The following is a 14,194-nucleotide window of genomic DNA, read 5'->3' on the forward strand; positions in this document are numbered from 1 at the left end:
GCTCTGCGGAATTTCAACGAAAGTAACTATACAAAAAGTATTTAATACTTTGTAAAAAAAATAAAATAAATCTCTTTGTGGACTTTTAGCTGAAGTTTAAGTATTTTAATTCAAATAACATACATTCATAAGTTGGTTTTAGCAACAAGCAATAATGAAATGTCAAGGTATAGTAAGTTATTTGTTGTGGATAATAAAATGCAATGTGTATATAATAAGCATTGTGCAGACGCTGCTGATGAGTGAGCACTCACCGCCATCTTGTGGTAAAGCGAGGGTGCACAACAACAATCAATTATTTAAATAGATGTCCCACTCCGCCCGTATTTTCAAATATCACTGAGATCAAGTGCACAATTATTCATGAAACAACCACATGTGACTCATTGGTACAGGAATTGTGGTTTACAGACAGAACAAGAGGAGTGTATTTTGATGCCAATAATACAAAAAATAAATAAATAAAAACAAAAAGACACGACGCAGGACATATTTAACTGAGTACGATTAATTCTGGTGTGTGATACGTTGTTTCTCTAGACGATCTATTGTAATGGAAATCTCCTAGCAACCCCTAACGGATGCCTGAAGCGTCGAGGAAATTCCTGCAGAAGTTACCCCGACATAGCTATATAATATCAGCTGCATTTAATGTTTGGATCGAAGTTATAAAGACAGTAGCACGCTACACAGATAGCTGTCGTGGTTTGGCCAGTCAGAGTCACACAGACATAATGACTGAGAAGCTCATTTTGACCTGTGACAGACTTCTCTCACACCAGCAGCTCGCGTGCTGTCAGTCTCATTGCGGTATTCCCCTGCATGGCAAGGAAGTACTGATTTACAATAACATGGATTTGCAGCAGAAGGTTTGTTCAATTTTGTCAAATGCATATGAAGAAATTTCCACATTTTATTAAAACTATGTTGTATAATGTAGCTAGGCTATCTTAGCCATCGTGATCAAAGCTTAAGCGGCGACAAAAAAAAGTCTCGTCAAAACAGTTATTTATTTTTAGCCTTTATCCACGTCATGCTTCACAAAATAAAATGAATTTAACTGCAGTATGTTTGTTCACAGCCACTGGTGCTCACGGGTCACCATGGAGACGTCACCGCCATTGCTTTTGGCAAAGGAAACGGTCCTGTTTTCCTTTGCTCTGCTTCTGCTGATTATGTGATTGTCTGGGATATTGAGCTGTGCCGGATGAGAACACAGGAGGGTAAAACCAACTGTTTGGTGTTCACAAAAGTCTGCAGTGAAGTCTTATGAAGAGCTTCCTCCATGTGCCAAAGTGTCATTTAACAATGTTTACACTGGCAGTAATATGAACTCATTCTTTGTTTTAAACTACTCTTGTTAAAACACCCTTCAGTGATATTATAGAGCAATCTCGTTTGAGATTGTGATGATGATAGTTTCCTCAAAACCTTGAAAAACTTAACAAGTCTGCCACATTAAAACCAGATAGGTTACCCGTGCCCTCTGTGTTTGATTGTGATTAACTAGTTGATTTGTTTTTCAGGTAAGGTTGCAGCTGGAATAGTTATCGGGACTTTACTGGGTGAGGTCGCCCACCTCGCGTTTTGTTTTTCTGATGAACGAGTGGCCGCATGCTCAGGGGCAAGCATATATGTTCTAAGCTCAAAGGTATATGATGACGTACATTTCACAGTTAACTTTTATGCAGAAAATAGTTCAGGTCCACCACCCCACACATTGATAGGTGAAGGTACTATAAAAGGAAATCGTCCAACCTGAGTTTATGTTTGTCATAAACACATGTTGAATATTGTTGGCCCAGAAGTTGTGACACCCCCCCCCCCCCCATTCATTTAATGTTCACTAAATGATGTGGAAAATTGTTTTTAATCCAATTTCTGCTGACTTTATTTCCCATTAGAGAGAGGAAGTGATCTCTACCTTGACCGGCCACCTGGGCCCTTTAACATCAGCAGAGTTCTGTCCTTGGAACAAAAACGTTCTAGTAAGCATATCAGAGGACCGCACTTTTAAGGTACTGCATGCATTTTCACAAAGCATGTAAATACTGCACACATTCCACTCGCAGCTATGGTGTCTCACCTGGTTTCTTTTAAGGTTTGGGATTTAAAAACCGAGGCCGTTTTCTACCAGTCATTCGTGCTTTCAGGTAAAATATTACTGTTCTGGATCACACTAGTAGTCACTCATATGAACATAACACACATACAGGCCAGAATCCTCACATTTTGTTTGTTCAGTGATGAATTTCATTTCAAACATTAAAGGAATCTATAATTAGAATTGCATTTTCAGTGTTTAGATTGAAGAGTATTAGAGCATTTATCAGTATTTAAAGTCCTTTCAAACTTTAAAAAAATACTTTAAAAAATACTGTAGATTTCTATATAGCAAATGTTTATTCACTATTTTAATTTTATTTTATTTTATTTTATTTTATTTATTTTATATTTATTTTATTCTATTCTATTTGCTTGTTTTTACTTGAATTGTTTTCATATCTTTTACTGTATGCTGCTGCAACAAAACAATTTCCCAAATTTGGATAAATAAAGTATCTATCTATCTATCTATCTATCTATCTATCTATCTATCTATCTATCTATCTATCTATCTATCTATCTATCTATCTAAATCATATACATTTGATCAGTTGAACATACCAACTGTGGAGGGGTCAAAGCTTAGGAGAATGATTTGACAACATCAAATTCCACAATTCTTAGGATCTCCACTGCTCAGTGTGTTGTTCATGGAGAAGGACAGGTACCTTATCGCTGGCTCAGGTGACGGACAGGTCAGTAACTGAGGAGCACAGAACTTGATAGCTCAAAATCAGAAGGTGACGTTCCAAAAGATGTGAGACATTTGCTTGTTCTAGGTGTGGTGCTTTTATCTCAGTGATGACCAAAAGTGCCAACTGGTGGCAAAAATGGACCTTCAGAAGATGGAGAAAAGACATCGAGCACACCACGAGACTGTGAGACAAGCAGGTATAATTTTGTGATCTAAAAGTGACAGAGCGGACGTAGGGCAGTCTGTGTAAGGGATTTGGATCCAGTGTCCTTTCCCTAAACCCCAAATCTGTTTGAACTCCCTGGACGAGCTCACTGACACTCCTTTTGGGATTTCTCTTCCAGGGGTTGCTGTGCAATCAGCTGCAGATGACGTTGAGATTTCAAAACCTGTCATCCAAATGGCTGCATGTGGCTCATTAACATACATCAACTCTGATCCAGAAATGTAAGTTAACAGCGTTTAGCTGGAGTAGTTGTAGAACGTATAACCTGATAAAAGAAAAAGGCCACATGGTTTTACTGTTTGACTTCCAGGGGCATTTCTTTTTACGTGTTAGTCATACATGAACCGTCTCAGAAAGAAAGGATGAGTCTATAGGGGAATGGATCGTGTTGTGTTTAGCAATCCTTCATTAGTGACCATTTGTTAGTTACAGGAAATTACAAGCCCCATTATATGGATGAGATAGTGACAGCATAGGGAACATTTCTAACTCACTCACTCGTTTTTATTTGCTCCAGATGGATTAATGGACCCGTTTGACTTCAGCTACAGAAATAACTGTTTTTCTTCAATTTGACAGGGAATCTTAATATTGACTCAAAGCTTGAGGCTGCTGCTATTATAACCATCCTCAGGAATTCAGTGTCTCCACAAAAAAAAACACAAATTGTGCGTGATCCAGGAAAATATTACAGAGGCAATTCAAACACTGCTGTTTTGACGAATCAGAGTAATAAAATAGCTGTGTTTCTCTGCCACGGGCTATATGTGGTATTGTCATAAAAATCCGGAAAATAAATAAAATGAAATAGATTAAATGCCACTGCTTAAGGTGCAATTTACTAATTGTGTCCTCACACAAACCAAATCACAGGAGACTGTAGTAACATAGTGGAGGGATTGGTTCTGTTCAGACTGTTAATACAGGAAGCAGGCACTTGAGAAGCACAGACGTAACGCTGTTGGTATTCTGTGCACCATTTTTATGAAATGGGTGTTAATTCCTTACTGTTTTCCTCACCTTGGAAAGCAGTATCCTGACCATTTGACCGAGATCTCCTACCTGATGTTTTCATCAAACCAATATGTAACTGGCTTTCTATTTGATCACCGTAATGAAACAGCAGTCTTTGCACAGGTGTCTTTAGCAGGAATAATGCTTTTGTATTGGTCAACTGCATCGTACCCCACAGAATTGGCCTGTTTTAAATGTAATTATTGCACGATTAGTTGGATCTTCCCAAGGACTTAAACGGTATGAGCTTTTGTTAAAATTCAAATAACATGACACCTTTTTTTATTTTAACATCTGACAAATCCACCTACTTCTGTGTGGGGCCTGCAGCAACGAACATATCTCAATTTTTCAGAAAAGAAAACTTGTGTGATGCAATTATCACATTAAAATTCCACCCATAATGGCTGTAATTGCCCCATCCTGTACAGAGGCACCAGGTCAGCATGAAAATAATGATGCACTAAAATGTAATTGTCCACAATATCATAACCTCAGCGTGTAGTTTGGAGCTGGAAGTGCATAAAAAAACAAAGCTCCTTTATACTGTGTGTGGCAGTAGTTTCCATCTTCAAGGGCGCGCATAGTTCGGTCTAAAGGAAGTAAAAGGAAACTTTAGTATATTCTATGGTCTTGTGGTGTGTATGCCTTGCCACTCGGTCACGTCGCAATGTTTTTCTTTAGTACGTGGTCTTATTGTCTTTCTGCAAATATATGAAAAAGGCTTTGGAGGGAGATGCTTTAACTCTGGTTTTCCATATGTTTTTGTGTGGGGCCCCCGCAGAGACAACAGCTGCTTTTGTATTGGAAGTACTGATGGTCTGTATGTGGTCGATCTGGCGACTTCAGAGCTCTTAAAAATATTTCATTTCAAAGGTAAGCTGCTGGTGGTATGATTTCTCCATATGCTCCTTTTAGAAAAACATTGTCACTGATATCAGACTTAAGGGAAATGCTCCAGCTTTGTGCAAAAAAAAACTGGTAGCATTGTTGAAAGCTCTCCTCCTAAGGCATGCCTTAGTCGTTGCCTCGGTGCGTCTTACAAATACTCTTGGACAGCAGGTAGTTGTACACTGCTGCACATATTTAGATATAATCTTAAATAGAAGTTTACCCCATTTTGTAACCAGTAAGGATATTAATGTTGCCTAGTCTGCTTTTATGGTCTCTTGGATCAATACAACAAAGTCTTTTTCATGTTTCACATATGAATAAGAGCCTTGATGCAGCCAAACCCATGATTGATGTTCTTTCTTCAGATCACCCCAACCTGAGCATCACCATGGCAGGGTTGTGGTCAATCTCTCCAGGATGGGATAACTCTGTGAGTAATTTCAATAAAACATCGATCAAGCCCACTGAAATTCCCTTTGACCTCAACGGTTATTGACAAAACTCTTTGTCCCACAGATGGTGGTTTTAGTGAGCTCTTTGCTTACTCCATGCGTGGTGTTTCTGGAGTTGTGTCTGAGTGAGCTAGACAGGGTGGGGGGTTCCTGTGAAGGCTTCTCTGTGTTCCCAAGGTACACCCAAAGTCACCGAAAAATATTTGGTGACTTTACAATGCGTTGACCTCCTTGTATGTGTCTTTTTTGATTCCTCCCATTGATTTAGAAATCAAAGTTAGAAAAAAGCCAGGATATAACACAAGGAAAGTTCAGTCTGACGGAGCCTTGCAGAGAGGTTCTACATGTAAATAGAGTTGTCATTTTTTTAAACATTTTTCACAAAAATTTATACTGTTGTTCTGTCATTTGTTTATTCAATAGCAATAGTTAGATTTCAAATGATTAAACAGTTTACAAATGATATAACTCTTTGTATGTCTAAACTTTTTAAATCAGCATAAATGTTTTGAAAGCTGCTGGTGCAGGATGCCCCTCTCTTTTTTTCGTAGTCATACGAAACCCCCCCATACTATAGGACATATGAGTGTGACCTGTTTTTCAGTTGGCTCCATGCCTATAACGCCTTCAGATTCTGACCTTTCCATATTAAATTGCCCCATTATAACCATTTACGCAACGTGTTTTTTCATGAGTCAACAATATCGTGGTGCTGATAATTAGAGGGACTAATAATCCATAAGGGTGGAAAATGTTGTGCCCCTTCATTTCCAGTAACTCCATCCCCCCAATTTTCCTTCTCCCTTGTTTGCAGTTCTCCTCGACTGCTCGAATCTCCTCTGAATGCTGAGTTAAAGAAGAAGGAACCCAACCATTCGAAAAAGAAAGGTCAGCAGCCTTGTCATTGTCTGAACACTCACTCACCTTTCATTTATGCTCATGCACATAAAATTAAATGGGAGCTGCTGCTGTTTGATGACTGGGTTTTAGAAGTATGTTCCATTTTAAAGTTCACTGCATGACAGGCTCGTTTTCTGTTTTGCTTGGCTGCACATGATCTCTTGAATAGTATGTTTGCTCCGATTGGCTAAAACAAGTGCTTCTAAACACATCCACATTATCTGTAAATATAGTAGATGGATAAGATTCCACTTTGTGCACCGTGGCAAGTGTTTATGTTTTCATTATTGCATTCCCTTCCATTTACATTGCCACAAAAACAGGTCCTTCATATCAATAAGAGCATAACACATTGGGCCGATGAATTCTCTGAAATTAGCACAGCCTGTTGGATTATTGCACAATTGGAATCATGGTAAAAGTGTGCATTTGTGTTGCTTTTGTGTATCATTAGGACCTGGCAGTTTGAATCTACTCTATTGGAAACAGAAGTAGGTTTACATGTTGCTCTTACAGAGAGTTAGTGCTGAGAAAGCCAGTATTAGTTAGACTCTCCACAGCTGGAGTAAAGGGATTTGCCAGTGCCAGACTATGTAGGGGATCTTCTGCAGAGTTGAGAGGTGCTGTGTGACTGCAGCTACAGAGCGAAAAACCACAGAAATTTACAGGCTAACCCACCAGGCTCCTACGTACATCTCTGCATTCTTTAAGATATCTGCAGAATTGTATACAAATTACACCATAAAGCCCCGAGACTCCTGGAAAGGAAAATGTTCCTCTGCTGCTCCATTGTGAGTCTGGCACAAATCCGAGGGAGCCTTTTAAAAAGTGCTGCGAGTGAAAATGTGATATTAGTTGTCATGTCACATGGCCGTGTAACATAATCCTGAAGTGGAACAGAAGAGTTCGCTTCAAGAGATGATGGAAATGAGCTGCCATTACTTTTTGTATGATGAATGCTGCACTTTCTGAGTCTTGTTGCCTGGATTAATGTCCTGTGGGGTTGGATGTAGTGACATTTAGCAGCACAAATCATATCCAACTGTATAACCCCCACCTACCCTCAAACTACGATGGCCTCAAAAATGTGAAAGATCCCCATCTCCAACCAGGGTTTGGTTTGCTAATTTTGAGCTATATGTCTGTATATAAAAGATGTTTCTACCAATCTGTTTTCAATAACCTCAAACTGTGTTTGCATGTGGATACAAGGCCAATATATGCAGGAGGAATCTTTCTTTCAAATTTTCATTATAACTGTTGACGCAGCAATATCTGTGATGGCTGTGGCTCGGTAGGTGGAGCAGGCCACATGTCAGAAGTGTCCTTGGGCAAGATGCTGAATCCCACAGTGCCTCCAATGTGCTAATCAGTGCGTATGATAGAGAAAAAGTGCTCCATAGGCTAAAAACTGTGTAGACCGTGGAGTGCTGTATGATTGCATGTTTGAATGGGTGAATGGGGAATGTTGCGTAAAAGCACTTTCAGTGGTCAACAAGACAAGAAAAGCTCAATATAAATGCAGTCCATTTACAGTCCATTTGTCTTAGTCTTGTGGGATGTAACAGCACACTCTTTGCACATTCATCTTATTCTTCCTGCATTACATCATTTTTGTTGCTGACAGGTCACTTAAGCCCATTTACACCTAATATTTCTATGCTGCTTGCATCTGGTCGACTTACCTGAATAAGGGAAGTGTGTACATGTACAAGGATAGAGTGCACTGTGAGCAGAACACAGTCCCATTGGGTGGTGGTCAGACTTGTACTTTGATAAGTTTTCAACATTTAACTGAAATACCAATAATGTGACATTTTCAGGAAAATGAAAGAAAGCTTTACAAAAGCCACAAGTAACAGCTGTAGAAAGACAAGTTTATTGTTCCCCTTGTTCTCTTATCCCCACGTTATAAATGAAAAGGTCATTATACAGATAACATATCCAAATGGGACCTTACTTTGGCTCCAAGCACCCAGACTGTAGTCACAGCCAAAATAATATTGTTTGATTGTAAAGAACATATCCTTCATGTTTTAAACTTCATGAGAAACCAATTATTTTGTATTTTTGCAGAGCACATTCCACAGAAAAATACGCAGACACTGATTGGGATTGCATTTGAAGCTACCGTTTTGCAGCAGCCTGAAAGGGTCAACGCTTTTTTAAAAATAACTGTTCTGATTAGTCTAAATCCTACATAATGAGAGCTATAAGCAAACAGAAAACTGCTGGGATTTTACGCAGATGTGACTAAACCTGGAAATTTGTCCAGGACTCTCACTGTGCTTCAAGTAGTTTCTAATGTAAAGTCAGCGTAAATTATGAGATTTTTACAACCCAATAAAACTAAATGACCATTATATATCAACAGGGGCTCAATAGGGCTGTTGAGAAAGTGACTGCATCACCAGGAAATAATTCCAAGCCTAAAAAGCTTAGTTTTTTACACATAGTCTGTTCTGGGTCAAAAGCTACTACCAGAAACCCACTTTAAACATCACAAAGTGGTGAAATGCAGCAAGGTGCCACATCCACAAAACTTCTTTCATTGGAAAATGACTTTTTCACCAAAAGAAAAGGAATTAAGGAAGAAAGAAAGAAAAAAAGATTGGAAATGATATGAACCTTGTGGAAGGAACAAAGGATGACCAGCATCAACGCAACTGTTCCTTCTTTCTGTCCTCGGTATCTGCTCAGAGATTCGGTGACCTTTTCTTTCTGTCATATATTTGACAGGAGAACAGTTTTTGGACTGCCTCGCACATTTTAGTGGAAGCGGAAAAAGTTAGCTCACTGTAATATTGTAAAGGGACTGACAGCGGACAGTGAGCAGGATAAACCGTCCCACAGTTTGTGGCAGATTTCTTAATGCATTCAGCACAACACGACAATTTATCTTCAATCCTCTTTTTCAAGGATAACCCAAGAAACTTGTTTCAGCATGATCAGCCGTTGTAATAATGTACACATTTTGCCTCACGATATTATATTGACAAATAAGCATTTGTAAATAGGCTGGATGCCTTCAGGATGTTTAGTCCTTGTTTTTCCACAGATTTATTGTTAATCGTAGAGCATTCTATCGTAAGCACTTGTGTTTGTCAGTGTGTGTCTCATTTGCCTTGATGTCTTTTATTCAAAGGAGGTATAAAGGAGCAGCCTTTGGTTTTTCACTCAAAAGTGAAGTCATCTGGTTACACGAGTGCCCCGAGGTATGTTCACAGTCATTTTTTTTAGCCAGCACATGATCGTCAAAACATTTGAGCAAAGACAGGATTTAAAGCACCTATTCAAGACGTAAAAACTGTGCTTGATTTCTCCATTTGGCTATCTCAATAGGTGGAGCACTGCGACAACACACACATCTGAAATGCTGCTTTATGAATCAAATAAAATTGACACGTGTACCACACATATGCTATTTATTGATTTCACAGGAGGAGGCTTTTGTTTTGTTTCTACTTTTCAGGAGGATCATGTTTACACCAAAAACAAACGTTGAGAAAAAATCTTCCGCTAAAAAGATTACCAAAAATGCGTAAGGAGTCTCTCTTAATGTCATTGCCGCGAATGCAACGTTGAGAAAAAGTTTTGTGTCACTGAAACGGCGAGCATGCTTTTTTTTTTTCCTTTTAGGGGTTTACTCCGCAGTGATTATCCAGCAGACAGCGCCGCACCAACTGTCCCACGCATTGATCTCAGTGTGGCCAACAAACAAATCTCGTGCCTTCAATATTCAGGTGAAATACGCGCTTGTGAAATACTGCTTCAATGACAATTTATTCTCAGTTATTTGACTTCTCAATATTTACCCTTTTTATTTCTAAATTGACCAAATACTGAAGGAAGACTGTAGTCTGAAAGCAGACCCAAGACTTTCAACTCACTGTGACAAAGTGAATAGACTCACAAGATATCCTGGTATGTAAATGAAAACAATTTGGATAATTTAAACTAAAATAAGTACGCTTGCAATTTCCAGTTAATTTAATTGTACGTACACAAAATTTACAAATTTGCCTGAGAAGAGAAATAGTTTCACTTTAAACGTCTGGGCTTTGTCTGTCTGAACGTCTGCATCATGGGAAAGAATTTCCAAAGAAACTGGAAAAAAAAAAAAAAAGAACAGTCGTGAGACTTTGCAAAAATGGAAAACCGTGCAGAAAGATCAGTGAGCAAGAAAAAAGCCGTTGCAGTAGTAAGCAGGAGGGCTCTTTCAGCTCTGAGGTGTTGTGTATATGAGGCGGCCGTGTATTAGAAACACAATATGTGGCTTCAGCCAGTGTTGAAACAAACAGAATGATTTACATCTCCACGATAGCGGCCACAAACACTCTTCATTACAGAAAGAAAGTAGGCTTTATTGCATTACAGTTGAATTCGATGCATTAAGTACTACATCGAATTAAGTTGAAACTTATGTAAAGTTTATCATATCCTCTCCTGGAAGGGTGAATTCACCTGAAACAACCATTTAAAAATGTTATTGGCAGTATATCTATTAGTATTCAGAATAGGGACAATGATCGTCTGTCAGACAGAACATTTCACTGTTGTGTTTAAAAGCTGCTTTCTGGTAGAAATGACAGATTATCCTTACAAAGTGTGTGCTGTGTTTTCTTTGTCCCTCCAGGTGATGGAAAACAGATCCTGTGTGGCCTTGGCGACAGTTCAGTGTTACTGTACAGGTCATCTCTTACTGGCAGTCCAAGTGTCCACATAGGTCCGACATGAGTATCCACGCCTTGTATTCCTCTGCTGTACTTTACGATTGCCCTCGTTTACTTCTGTGGTTTTTGTCAAAATTTCATTGAATTACTTTCTGGAAAGAGTGATTCATTTCATGAATTATTATTATTTATTGATTCCTTGCAAATTGTGCTCACATTTTGGATTTGCTGAAGTTTAAGACATTTTTCATGATGTTTTAAAGAGAAAGGGGGGGGACACTACGAGTTAGAAGATCGTCCTCAGCTTGGTTTTAGTGCTATCATTATCGTGTAGGCTATATATAATTTAGCTTGATTTACTTTATTGATCCGTTGCTGATCAAAGATTATTTTTGATTATTTTTTGATGATTATTATTATTATTATCATATATTTTTATAACTTTTCACGATGCATAAATGATAAAACTGTGGCTGATTATATTCCAGTGCAGGGAATCAACCCATTTCGTATTTGCTTTTTTCACACAATTGCATCTGTTTTGTGATCGGTGGTCTCAAATGCAGCAGAGACATAGTCATAGTGTCCATAAGGGGGCAGCAGAGAGTTGAGGTGACGTGCAGGTCAGCATGAGCCTTCCCTCTGCAGTCTTCCTGGCTGTCTGAACAGTACCATAAAAGTAAATGTTGCAGCCCCACACCGTGTCACCAATTTCATTTCAGGCTTCTCTCTTTGTATGTAGGGCACGACAAGCCAGTGAGCAGTGTGAGCTGGAGCCTCAGCAGACAGTGGTGGATGAGTGCATCAGAAGATCTGTCACTGCGAATCTGGACCCATTGCAGGTCGGAGCCTGCTGTTATCATGGTAAAAGCCCCGTTTTAAAAGAGGCATTTTCAGTGTTTCAGTTTCTTTACCCTCCTTGCTACATTCCCTACATTAAGCCAAGTCCAAGTCCTCACCATGAAAAACATTGAAATGAGGACCAGCCTGTGTGACCTCATATTACAAAAATGTCCTCATTTCTGAGGGTCTACAAACTCAAATTGGTTTAGAAGTTAAATCGAATAACCTCAGACACATGCTGTACACATTTTTCTTTCCCTTTTGTGTTTTCAAAGACGGATGTGATTGCTGAAAAATTTTGTCTCTACTGTTTCCCTGGTATTCAAGTGTGGTTGGCACCATGTCCACGGTTCTTTTCATCTGGTGTTTTTTTGAGAGCAATTGCCTGAGATTTGGACTCTGTGATAAAATTACGTAGTGTATTAAAGACCAGCTCCGAGAAAAGTATTCAACTTTATTATCATGCCCATGTGGTGTCTCTTATGTCCTAGGAGACACGTTATGATCTAAACAAGCTGCCAACACCACGGTTGAGCATTTGCATCTTGTAGCTTGAGCGTACCAAAGACACAGATTGAAACAGCCCATACATCACAAAAAAATGCAAAATACGTGCAGTGGAAGAGAGAAGTGGAAAAGAAGGGTGGACTAATGATACTTGGGACAATCATCACGTAACTGTAAGTGCATGAAATGCTTCCCAAAGTAAATTGTTGGGGACACAGACCTCAAATCCTGGCAGGTGATGAAGTGAAGAGCTGTTGCTGTGCAATTTATACCCTGGTCACCGAGAAAAAAGAAGAAGAGCAGCTCTGATCACATCTGTCTATTGGTTTGTACACCTAACAAATATTAGGCTGTCACAACAAAGACAGGAAAACCTGTGTGGAGGAGCAGATCACCTCTCTGCTCTCACTGCTGCTGGTGAGTTTTAAGGCCAGAACACACTGGTGCCAAAATAGAAGCTCCTGTACTTTTCTATAGAGAATGTGAGGATGCATCACGCCGCGTTGTATTCTGGGGTGTTATAAGGAAAGCTCTCCCTTCCTTTCGATTGCCGTTGATGCCTGGTTAGATTTAGTTTATTTTACCTAATAACCGTCAAATCTAGTGGATAAGAGAAGAGATGGAGGAAAAGAAAAGGGGAGAAAAGATGGAGCTTAACGGGAGAAATTGAATCATACCGCTGAATGTATGGTCTGCTGATTAACAAGCCAGTATTGTGCCAATACTTTGATTGCTTGCTGGATGAGGAGAGATTAATCCCGGAGGCTGAGAAATAACCAGAGCTATACAGCCCGCAATCCCGTCATTAGATCTCATCAGAAATATTGCTCTTCGGGTATGTCACTAAGTTTAAGTAGGAGTTTAAACTAATGTCTCAGTGTGGCTGAAAGCTTATTGCCAGCCTTTCTGCCAGAATAGGATACCATTTGACAACATGCTAAAGGCTAAAGGCACGTACCAAAATATTGGTATCTTTGCCACAACAATAGCCATTCATAGCACTCATAGAATCTATTGGAATGGAAGCATTCAAAACTCTGATCGTTTGCAGGCCCGCCTTACTTCATTGGCTTGACCTACAGCCTATGAACGCTTGGCGTTATTGTAAAACAACTTTTTTTCCAGTGTGACAGGAGCTACGTTGATGTGAGCCAGATTTGCGCAATTACACATCAAAACTTTAGATAGAAAAAAACCTCGATGACGACATGATATCTTTTGATGTCTCATGATGTCTTTTGAAGTCTTTACATGTCACACATTTGGTAGATTAATAAATGCGTAAACCTGGACAGAGAAGAACTGTCAAACTCAACTCTGATAGATTCTGAGTCAGACAGAACACAGTGTTTCTGATGAGGTTGTCTTTATCTAACTTTACTCCCTTCTTTTTGGAACTAATTTTCTTGGAATCTCTTTATCTGCTTTGTATAAAAGCTTCTTTATGATCTATGAAGATAGATAGAAAAACATAACCTTTTTTAAGAAAAGAAGGAAACATTCATAAAATCTATTCCTAATAGCATTTCCCATTGAATTTGTTTGGTGTATTTGCGCTTACATATTATTTGAGCCACAAAGGTATAAAAAATATATCGGCTTGATTATGTCTCTTTTCATTTTTCCATCAGGGTGGCAACATGTTCTCCAAACCTATTAGAGGTGCTCAGTTTTATTATCTCGACAAATTTCTGCTTCTGGCATCTGGACCCTCTGTATATCTGTACCTCTATAATGTGGACAGCAGCCGTGATTGCATTAAAAGGTAATTACAAGTGATTGCACGCATACAAATATCTGAATTGTTCAGTAAGTGTTTATTGTTTAAATGAGCAATTGGTTTGTGTTCTTTTCATTCATTCTCAACATCAAAATTTCCAACCCT

The 14,194-nt window shown here is 39.0% G+C and overlaps 1 protein-coding gene across 2 annotated transcripts in view; it reads left to right on the plus strand.

The window, feature by feature from the left end:
- Positions 1-619: 619 nt before the first annotated feature.
- The window catches only part of wdr27 (WD repeat domain 27), a 42,570-nt gene continuing 28,995 nt past the window's right edge, over positions 620-14,194 (plus strand). For both annotated transcript variants that reach the window (XM_075477458.1, XM_075477467.1), the window contains exons 1-18: positions 620-869; positions 1,082-1,223; positions 1,527-1,651; positions 1,905-2,018; positions 2,102-2,153; positions 2,731-2,801; positions 2,886-2,997; positions 3,145-3,247; positions 4,825-4,916; positions 5,300-5,364; positions 5,451-5,563; positions 6,201-6,274; positions 9,432-9,501; positions 9,759-9,827; positions 9,926-10,029; positions 10,923-11,012; positions 11,702-11,823; positions 13,941-14,074. In XM_075477458.1, coding sequence (XP_075333573.1) covers positions 735-869; positions 1,082-1,223; positions 1,527-1,651; positions 1,905-2,018; positions 2,102-2,153; positions 2,731-2,801; positions 2,886-2,997; positions 3,145-3,247; positions 4,825-4,916; positions 5,300-5,364; positions 5,451-5,563; positions 6,201-6,274; positions 9,432-9,501; positions 9,759-9,827; positions 9,926-10,029; positions 10,923-11,012; positions 11,702-11,823; positions 13,941-14,074 — 1,787 coding nt within the window. In that variant the 5' untranslated portion in view covers positions 620-734. The remainder of the gene's footprint in view (positions 870-1,081; positions 1,224-1,526; positions 1,652-1,904; positions 2,019-2,101; positions 2,154-2,730; positions 2,802-2,885; positions 2,998-3,144; positions 3,248-4,824; positions 4,917-5,299; positions 5,365-5,450; positions 5,564-6,200; positions 6,275-9,431; positions 9,502-9,758; positions 9,828-9,925; positions 10,030-10,922; positions 11,013-11,701; positions 11,824-13,940; positions 14,075-14,194) is intronic.

The sequence above is a fragment of the Odontesthes bonariensis genome, chromosome 2, assembly GCF_027942865.1.
Source record: "Odontesthes bonariensis isolate fOdoBon6 chromosome 2, fOdoBon6.hap1, whole genome shotgun sequence".
NCBI classification, from domain to species: Eukaryota; Metazoa; Chordata; class Actinopteri; order Atheriniformes; family Atherinopsidae; genus Odontesthes; species Odontesthes bonariensis.